Below are 10,163 nucleotides of genomic sequence, written 5' to 3'. Positions count from 1 at the left end.
CGCTCATGTCGACGGGACAAGCGAGCGTGAGCAGACTCTCTGGCCGACGAAGGAGAGAGAGCCGCCGCAAACGGGGACATTCGCCTCCTCTACGATATCTCACGACGCTTAAGCGGGGCGAAGATGAATGCAACGATGCCTGTGAAAGACGCGAATGATCAGTTATTGACCGACCCAACTGACCAGCTGAAACGCTGGTTCGAGCACTTCGAACAACTTTTTCAAGTGCCAGCCAGGCCATCACCACCTCGGCATGATCTGCCTAGGATCCGACGTATAACACGCGTCAATACCGAAGCTCCATCACTGCTAGATATTCAAACAGCCATACAAATCATGAAATCGAATAAAGCTCCAGGGGTCGACCGCATATCAGCCGAGATGCTCAAAGCTGACCCCATGACATCCGCTCAACTACTGCATCGTTTATTTCGTAATATCTGGGACACCGCAACTTTCCCGGTCGACTGGGTGCAAGGTATCTTTGTGAAGGTGCCCAAAAAGGGTGACCTGACTGTATGCGGTAACTGGCGAGGCATTATGTTGCTGTGTACCGTTCTCAAAGTTCTGTGAAAAATTATCCTAGCCCGGATTCAGGAGAAGATCGATGCGACTTTCCGGCGGCAGCAAGCCGGATTCCGTGCCGGAAGATCCTGTGTGGACCATATTGTCACGCTCCGCAGCATCCTGGAGCAGAATATGTGGGGCGCCCTGAGACGCAAGGGAGTTCCTGAGAAAATCATCGGCCTCATCGAGGCACAGTACTATCCTATCCGGGTCGTAGCTGGTGTGAGGCAAGGATGTATTCTATCACCGTTACTGTTCCTCATCGTAATCGACGAGATTCTGGTAGATGCGATTGACCGTGAACCAAACCGCGGGCTGTTATGGCAGCCTATAACCATGGAGCACCTAAATGACTTCGAATTGGCGGATGACGTTGCACTCCTCGCGCGACGGCGCTCTGATATGCAGAGTAAGCTCAAAGACCTTGCCGAGCGCTCCTCTTCGGCAGGTTTAGTCATCAACGTCAACAAAACCAAATCGTTGGATGTAAACACGGTGACTCCTTCCAGTTTCACAGTAGCCGGGCAACCAGTGGAGAATGTTGAAAGCTTCCAATACCTTGGTAGCCAAATGGCGTCAGACGGCGGTACCAAGATCGACAGAGGCGCACGGATCGAGAAAGCAAGAACTGCCTTTGCGAGTTTCAGAAATATCTGGAAAAACAGGCAGATAAGTGAACGCACCAAAATACGAATTTTCAACTCTAACGTGAAATCTGTGCTGTTATACGCTAGCAAAGCATGGTGTGTATCAGTGGAGAACACTCAACGGCTGCAGGTGTTCATTAACAGATGCCTGCGATATATAATTCGGGCCTGGTGGCTGAATCTCAAACAACGAGCTCCATCGTCGTTGTCACCAGAGGCTGATAGCAACAGAAATTCGGGATCGGAAGTGGGGCTGGGTCGGCCACACTCTACGTAGGGGCGGAAACGAGATCGGTAAACAAGCATTAAACTGGAACCCAGCGGGACATCGCAGCAGAGACAGACCCAGAGGCTCATGGCGGCGAAGCCTCAATAAAGAAATAAAAGAAGTCGACCGAAATCTAACCTGGCAACAGGTTAAAGCGATAGCCGGGCAACGCTCAGGATGGAGATCTTTCAAGTCGGCCCTTTGCACCACCGGAGGTGTACAGGATCCATAACTCTAACTAACTCTTGAGGGAATCAGGTTCCCGGGAACACTTCCGGACGTGACCAATGTGTCCAAAACCTCTCGAAAACTCATATATTGAGCTTGTTTTTCAAAATCATGGAGTTTGACATGTCGCATGATGGGTTTTGGTGCTAATCGAAATTTGTCCGCTTCCCTGAAGGAACCAGGCTCTCGGGAACACTTCCAAACGTGGCCACTGTGTCCAAAACCTCTCAAAACTCATCTATTGAGCTTGTATTTCAAAATCATGGAGTTTGATATGTCGCAAGATGGGTTTCGGTGCTAATCGAAATTTGTCCGCTTCCCTGAAGGAACCAGGCTCCCGGGAACACTTACGGACGAGGCCAATGTGTCCAAAACCTCTCAAAAAATCATGTGTTGTGCGTGTCTTTCAAAATCATGGAGTTTGATATGTCGCAAGATGGGTTTTGGTGCTAGGCAAGATTTGTCCACTTTCTTGGGGGAACCAAATTCCCGGGAACACTTCCGGACGTGGCCAATGTGTCCAAAAGCTCTCAAAAACTCATCTATTGAGCTTGTCTTTCAAAATCATGGAGTTTGATATGTTGCAAGATGGGTTTCGGTGCTATTCAAAATTTGTCCACCTCTCTGAGGGTGCCAGACTCCCAGGAACACTTCCGAACGTGGCCACTGTGTCCAAAACCTCTCAAAAACTCATCTATTGAGCTTGTATTTCAAAATCATGGAGTTTGATATGTCGCAAGATGGGTTTCGGTGCTAATCGAGATTTGTCCACTTCCTTGAGGGAACCAGGTTCCCGGGAACACTTCCGGATGTGGGCAATGTGTCCAAAACCTCCCAAAAACTCATCTATTAGCATTGTCTTCCAAAACCATGAAGTTTGATATGTCGCAAGACTGGGTTGTGTCCACTTGAAAAGTGTCCACCACCCCAGGGATACCCCAGGGAACCAGGTTCCCGGAACATCCGGAACCATGTCCTGGTGATTCAAATGTATCAAAACTAACTTCTGATGCTGGTCAATGATGATTGACCACGTTTGCATCAGCATTCTGGTCACTTTCGTTCATTTATCAATGGTTTTAAAAAAATGACCCGTTTTTGACTGCATCTGACCCAGGACCCCCCCTTAATAAATCCGGCCGGATTGGCACCATGGTCAAATCAAGTCAGGTACCAAAAAATAGACATGATGACGCTTCTTCCCTGAAAATTTCACGGCAATCGGACGAAAAATGAGCCTACACGGGTTATTTCAATTTTGATTTCTAGGTCAGACCGAAACGGGTTAAAAAAGATCCATGGCTCATCAGCTCAATGTAAGGAAGCGAATCTTTGGAACAGCTCCTGAGCGGAGCGCCCATCTCTAGCGGAGAGCCGGGTGTAACAGCCGGGGTACGATTTTCAACAGATCCAGTCAATTTATTTGCTTCGCGGATGACATGGACATTGTCGGCCGAACATCTGCAAAGGTGGCAGAACTGTACACCCGCCTGAAACGTGAAGCAACAAAAGTTGGACTGGTGGTGAATGCGTCAAAGACAAAGTACATGCTTGTGGGCGGAACCGAGCGCGACAGGGCCCGCCTGAGAAGCATTGTTACGATAGACGGGGATACCTTCGAGGTGGTCGAGGAATTCGTCTACCTCGGATCCTTGCTAACGGCTGACAACAACGTTAGTCGTGAAATACGAAGGGCTCCAGAAGAAACTGCGGTCGAAAAAGATTCGCCACCGCACCAAATGTGTCATGTACAAGACGCTTATAAGACCGGTTGTCCTCTACGGACATGAAACATGGACAATGCTCGAGGAGGACTTGCAAGCACTCGGAGTATTCGAGAGACGGGTGCTTAGGACCATCTTTGGCGGTGTGCAAGAAGACGGTGTGTGGCAGTGAAGAATGAACCATGAGCTCGCCCAACTCTACGGCGAACCCAGTATCCAGAAGGAAGCTAAAGCCGGAAGGGTACGATGGGCAGGACATGTTGCAAGAATGCCGGATGGTGTTCGCTTCCGATCCGGCAGGTACGAGACGGCGTGGAGCGCAGTGCGACTCGCGATGGGCAGACCAGGTGCAAAACGACTTGGCGAGCGTGGGGCGTATCCGAGGATGGAGAGATGCTGCCTCGAACCGTGCATTGTGGCGTCAAATTGTTGATTCAGTGTTATCTGTTTAGATGTTAACTAAATAAATGAATGAAAAATGATGAAGATCTTTCAAATCGATCCTTCGTACCACCGGATATGTACAGGACATCACAACATTATGATCTTTTCGTTCGTTGGAAATTTCCGGGAGATCCTTCGACATGCAAACCAATTTGTCTACTACTAACTGGAAAGTTATTACAGAGGGTGATCCTGAACAGATCATCGGTCTACTAATACAGAGTATGCGGGCTGTGCAGCTTTGGCTGACTCCCTGCATCGCTTGAGAGTCCCGGATTATCTGTGCAGGATTCTGAAAAGTTATTTTCAGAACAAGATTTTACTGCTGGTCAGCAGTTGGCTGAAGTGTCAGTGGGTGCTCCCCAGAGATCCATTCTCGGACCGGTTCCATGGAATATCATGTATGACGGAGTTTGACTCTCAAATCTCCTGGCCGGTGTGAAATTGAAGGTTTCGAAGATGATGTAATTCATAAACAGAGTCGAAGAATGGACCAATTCATGACGGTTGTTTTTTGGACACCGTAAAACTGAGGTTGTTATGGTGCATAACCACCATGGGTTGCAGCAAGCGAGGACAAACGTAGGGACCGGCACAGTTAACGCTGTGAGATCGTTAAAGCTTTTGGGAGTGATTGTCACCGATGACCTCAATATTACGAGCCATGTCGATTATGCACACCAAAGCGTTATTTTTAATCCCTTTATTTGGTCTACTGTGATATTCTGCTGTATAGAATCCACACAGAATTTATTTTTAGACTTAGGCAATATCGAAAGGCAGTAACTGAGGAATGTTTTATACTGTCACTCAATATTTTTTTTCGCAAATGTCACTTCGCAAAACCTAATCAATTTACAGTATTTAAAAAACACTCGTGTACACTTGAAACAGAGTTGCCGGAGTTCTTAAAATGCCTTGCGCGTTACCATAAGCGTGAGCGTTCTTCATAGATTCCCCTGCCCCCTGAAGTATGAGTCTCCAAGCCTGTGGAGACTTGATTTCAGAATGTAGCTTTTTAGGAGGAGGGGTAAAAAGCTCTTCTCAAAAAAGGTACGAGACTGCCGCAAAAACATTTTCAAGGCAATCAACACTTCATTGTGGCAACAAAGTACCTTGTAGAAGAAAACCCCTTACGGACGAATTCGAACTAGTGAAGTTCGAGGTAGTGTGATGCAGTATTACAAGTACATTCATTGCAGCAAGATTACATGTACCGTTTTGACTCGAAGTCCGGATACCCAAGCACTGCTGAATTTTCAGTTTAATATTTCAAACGGAATTAAGTATTTGACACTGAGTGATAACACACCCTCTCAAGATTAACTTATCAAATTTGCTGTAGTGTACTGAAAATTACATTTTGTTTGCACGAAATAGCTAATATAACCTAAAACATTGAACATCGCTTGATTCAAAATCCGGACACAGTATAAGGGATGCTTCAAATACCGGACAATTTTGCTTCGAATTTCCGGACACTTCGAGTTTGGCTATATTGATTCTCAAATAGCCAATTTAATCCTTTTAAAGACAGCTAGGATAAAGCATTCATATTTCTCGATTAATATAAATCCGCAAAGTATGGTTTCTATACAGATTTGTATGAAAATCTGGCATCCCCCGGTTGTGTGTACCATCCGAAGTTTTTGCTCTGAGATTGACCAGCTACCAAAAAAAAACAGCATTTGAAACCAAGCGGGATCATTTAACTGTAATACAACATTGAGAATTTAATAATTTCATAGAATCTCCCCCCGCTCCCCTTTCAAGGTAGATCAATGATACCAGAAATAAATATGATAGGGGGAACTGTGCCGATTTCCATCTCACTGAATATATGTTCATCTCATCGCGAAACAAAGAAATGCGGCACAAAATTCGTCGATTCTTTTCATCAACATGTGTGCTCACTGCGGAAAAAATCACAAAAATAAGAAATACATCAAATACCTTTTAATATTTTTGTTTTTGATGGGATGAACATCGGCGAATTAAAACTATGCATTATCTTATTGTTGTTAAGATATATTTCAAAATAAAGACATTAGTGGAATTTATGTGGCTTTTGAAATCCGTTTCAGCTTGCTATTAGAAATCAAGGATTGAAAGGAGTGATTGAACAATTGAATTCATGCGGATTGATAAATCCGGGCGTGTCCGAGAAAAGTAAAGATTTTTTTTTTATGACGGGTGTCGTTCATAACGTGTCTTTTTATACAATTCTGTTTAAAAAGCTAGTTTTACGAAGTTTTTTTTCTACAAAACTGTGAATGGTTAAAAAATACTTTTGAAGACAACCTTTCACTAGAAACTGTAGGCAAGTTTTGCTACTTGTGTGCTATTAATAAAGTGATACCATTAACAATATGTGTATGAGTATATATCGATAAGCTGAGAGCAAGCAATGTTCCTTTTAGGGTGTAGCAAGTCAAATTTAATGAAATTGTAACAATGCTTATTCATTACGAATCATTTGATTTCAATTAACCTAACTGATACACAGCTAGTTAACATCATTTCAGCATGTCCGGAAATCGAAGCAATTGTAAAACTTGCCTCAAAGTCCGGACATACAGAAAATGTAATAAAATTTTAAAGCAATGAATTTCCAAGCAATTACTCTAATACATGACAAAGAGTGCTATCATACTATGTTAATAAATTACTAATACCCCTTGCAAATGATGGAATATAGAAAATATGAGCTTAGATTTTCTAATGTTGAGACTTAAGCTGCATTCTAAGAAAAATGAAATTCACCGTTGATCATGACATGCCTTCAACTTTTACTTCTAATTTTCAAGTTTTTACCACAGATCACGGATTACTCACATTTGTTAAAATGGTTTCAAGTTTAAGAATAGTTCCCTGCATTGATAACTCAAGAAATACTTGTTGAGATGGTAAATAAAGTCAAATAACAATTAAAGTGTCCGGCTTTCGAAGCGTCCGGCAATTCGAAGCAAAACGGTATCTGTATCACTTTTCAAAGTGAAAATTAATAAATAATTGCCAGCTATTAATCATAGATAATTGATTCTCCCCCAATAAAACTGTCCGTAATAGAATTCGAGATAAAACTTCTAAAGAAACCCACATTTCGTATTTTGTGTGCGAAGCGGATACTCGCGGATACTTTTCTGCCACAAACAATGAGTCTTCTCAGTGAACCGAAGTCGGAATCTGGTTGGCTTACTTCGCGATGGTTTCCCATGCAAAATAATGTGGACAGTTTGAACCATGTGCACTTGGCGTTGAAGATGTTGGGCATTGTATCTTACAGCATTGTGGACAAGGTCAACTGCAAGCTCGACGTGACTGGTGCTGATCGGGTAGCGTTGACGATTTTTACTCTTCTTCGGGTGTTTGGAATAGTAAGGGGAGTGCAGAAAAAGATGTGGAAAACCGTCGTCGAGGGCGAACCGAGCGCTATTGCCAATGGATTTGCAAACATTTTAATTTTACTAATTGCTCTGATCGGTATAACACCATTCTATATAACCGCTCAGAGGCATCGAATGGAAGCTGTTCTTAAAGATTTCAAAGCATACGATGAAGAACTTAGCAACTTGGGATACCCCAGAAATCATCAAATTTTCCACTTGAGAGTGTCGATTTTTCTGACGTTTTGTTTGGTTGCGTTGGGGGCGATTGTGGCACTTACTCTATTGCTTAGAAAAATTGATTATCAACCTGATGTGATAATCTTCTTAGGATTCTTTTGCGCGAGCTCATTGGGATACACTTTGTTGCATACTGCGTTAAATGGACTGATTCTCAGTGTTCATGGGAGACTGCAGCTACTAAACCGATGCGTGAAAGAGCTACTATTGGAGGAAGATGGACAGTCAAAAGGTTTTGCAAAAGTTCGGCTACCCCGCAGAGAAGAGCTTGTGATTCAAATAGCACAGCTGTATGACAAGTTGTGTGATGCTTCAGATGAAATCAGCATGGTGTACAGTGTTCCGGTGAGAGAGATTGTTATTAGCGACATATTTGACTATCCTTATTTCACGAGTCTCAACAATCTAATGATCTTAGGGGTTTACTGGGGTTAACGCTTTTCATACAACTTTGAAAAAGTAAAAAGTTTCGTATCTAACACTTTCTTTATTTCCAGTTGATCCCCCAGTTTATCAACATGTTTTTCCTACACTTGCTATCATTCTACGCCGGCATGCGAGTCTTCATGCATCTAGCGACTCACCAACAAACAATCAATGCTTTACTGTATTTGAGTTGGTCGATCTATTTCAGCATTTTCGTAAGTCAAAGCGTCATCTACCTCTCGGCTCTTAAACACCAAAAATCCACCCTGGTCAGCGTCATTCATCGATGTCTGAATCTGCCGCACAACGAAAAGCTTATCAATCGGTTCTATCAGCTATTGGAACAAATTAATTGCCGAGCGCCCCATATCACTTTCTATCTTTTCGAGCTTCATCCTATAATTTACGTCCAGGTAGATCACCAGTTGATTCGGTCAATGCTTTTTTTTTCCAATTTAGTAATTATTCATTTTGTAGGTTTGCGGTGAGCTGGCGACCTATCTGTTGATATTGGTACAGTTTGACTTGCAACAATAGATGCCTATCGGACGGACAAATCATTGGCACGTGGCACGAATAGCGGTTCCAGCGTGAATTAGGACACGTTTTGCTTAAATTGGTTGCTGTAGAAGGTAGAAAGTGGATCTGCTATAGTAGTTTTCGCTAAACACATCCTCCCTGTTATCGAACCCCATTTGGGGCTTTACGATTTGGACGTACATTATTTTGTAAATAAACATTAATTCAGTAGAATGTAAATGCTATTCTCCTAAACACATTCCCTTATCTGATCGTCTACAGGCCATAATTTTCTCAGGAAATGCTTACTTTAGCAGGAAATTGCTTTCCAATGTTTGTTTGCAAATTAATATACGACCAAATCGTAAAGTGATTCCGAAATGTTTTAATGCATGGAAATTTAATGGGAGAACGGATTTTCTTTTAAACAAATAACAAAAATTTAAATGAAAAATTAAGACTTTGAAAATAGAATTTTAAATACACACTGAATAAATTATTAAGAGAAAACATCACAACAAACAAGTCGATATTTCGTCCTTATTTCTAATTTTACGTAATAGATAGCATGAACATTTTGAAAGTGTCAGTTCAGAGCAACCAAAATGATCATCGCCAAGAAGTATGCGATGCAACTGTTTTTAGACAACGTCGAACATCGAAAGCTTGATGCTTAACTGACAGCATTCATCTTCTCGGGCAGCATACAGACACACACGTTTGTCGAATGTCGACTACACCGCGACCGCACATTAGCGCCTTCATGGTCTTTCCTGTGTGGTCCACAGCAACGTGTAGTCATTAGTCGGCGCAATGAAAACATTTCAAACTTTCCAAAGAACGTTATCGTTTAATCATAATTTCAAGACTTTTCCGTGTTAAGGCATCGAGCGGAAGCTCTGTGCTTGCTGGGAAGCGCACTCGGATGTATTTGCCGCAGAATAACGTTCTGTTATTGCACACCCATTTGGCTTGCATCCAAATTAGTTCTGTGCGCTGAGGAAAATAATGGCTTGATGGAGGTTGTTATTGCCACCACGATGCGAAATAAAGGAGCCCTTCTTAGTGCTTGATAATTTATGAATAATGTAATATATGAGAAATGAAAGTAGAGAAAGGGAATGCGCTGCCTATGCATACTGCGTACGGTTTAAGGCAGATGATAAACAGTCGATACGATTTGATGCATTCTTTTTGCTACCTCAGACAGACCAACGAGGTTCACAAAACGTCCAGGAACTGAGATCATTAAATCTATTAGATCGATTAGATCTCTAATGTTTTGTCCGTGTGTCGATAGATATACCAGGAGTTCCAGGAGCTTCTTGAAAAATTTGAGGTTCTCCAGGACATCCTTGAGCTCAGATTAGGTCTTAGGACAAAAGGTCGAAGGTCAAAAGGTCGAAGGACAAAAGGTCGAAGGTCAAAAGGTCGAAAGGACAAAAGGTCGAAGGGTCAAAAAGTCGAAGGGACAAAAGGTCGAAACAAAAAATCTGAGTCAAAAGGTCGAAGGGTCAAAGGGTCGAAAGGACAAAAGGTCGAAAGAACAAAAGGTTGAAGGGACAAAAGGTCGAAACAAAAAAATCTGAGCCAAAATATCGAAGGACAAAAGGTCGAAGGTCAAAAGGTCGTAGGTCAAAAGGTCGAAAGGACAAAAGATCGAAAATTCAAAATGTCCAAAGGTCAAAAGGTCGATACAAAAAAATCTGAGCCA

The 10,163-nt window shown here is 42.7% G+C and overlaps 1 protein-coding gene across 1 annotated transcript; it reads left to right on the top strand.

Annotated features, from left to right (window-relative positions):
• Positions 1–8,007: 8,007 nt before the first annotated feature.
• LOC134220804 (uncharacterized) lies at positions 8,008–8,512 on the top strand. The gene is made up of 2 exons (XM_062699899.1): positions 8,008–8,343; positions 8,408–8,512. The coding sequence occupies exons 1-2, from the start codon at positions 8,023–8,025 to the stop codon at positions 8,465–8,467; spliced, it is 381 nt and encodes a 126-aa protein (XP_062555883.1). The 5' UTR covers positions 8,008–8,022; the 3' UTR covers positions 8,468–8,512.
• Positions 8,513–10,163: the final 1,651 nt, after the last annotated feature.

The sequence above is a fragment of the Armigeres subalbatus genome, chromosome 3 (assembly GCF_024139115.2).
Source record: "Armigeres subalbatus isolate Guangzhou_Male chromosome 3, GZ_Asu_2, whole genome shotgun sequence".
Classification (NCBI taxonomy): Eukaryota; Metazoa; Arthropoda; class Insecta; order Diptera; family Culicidae; genus Armigeres; species Armigeres subalbatus.
Note: the sequence above shows the minus strand (reverse complement) of the source record. Positions and strands in the feature narration are given on the sequence as shown.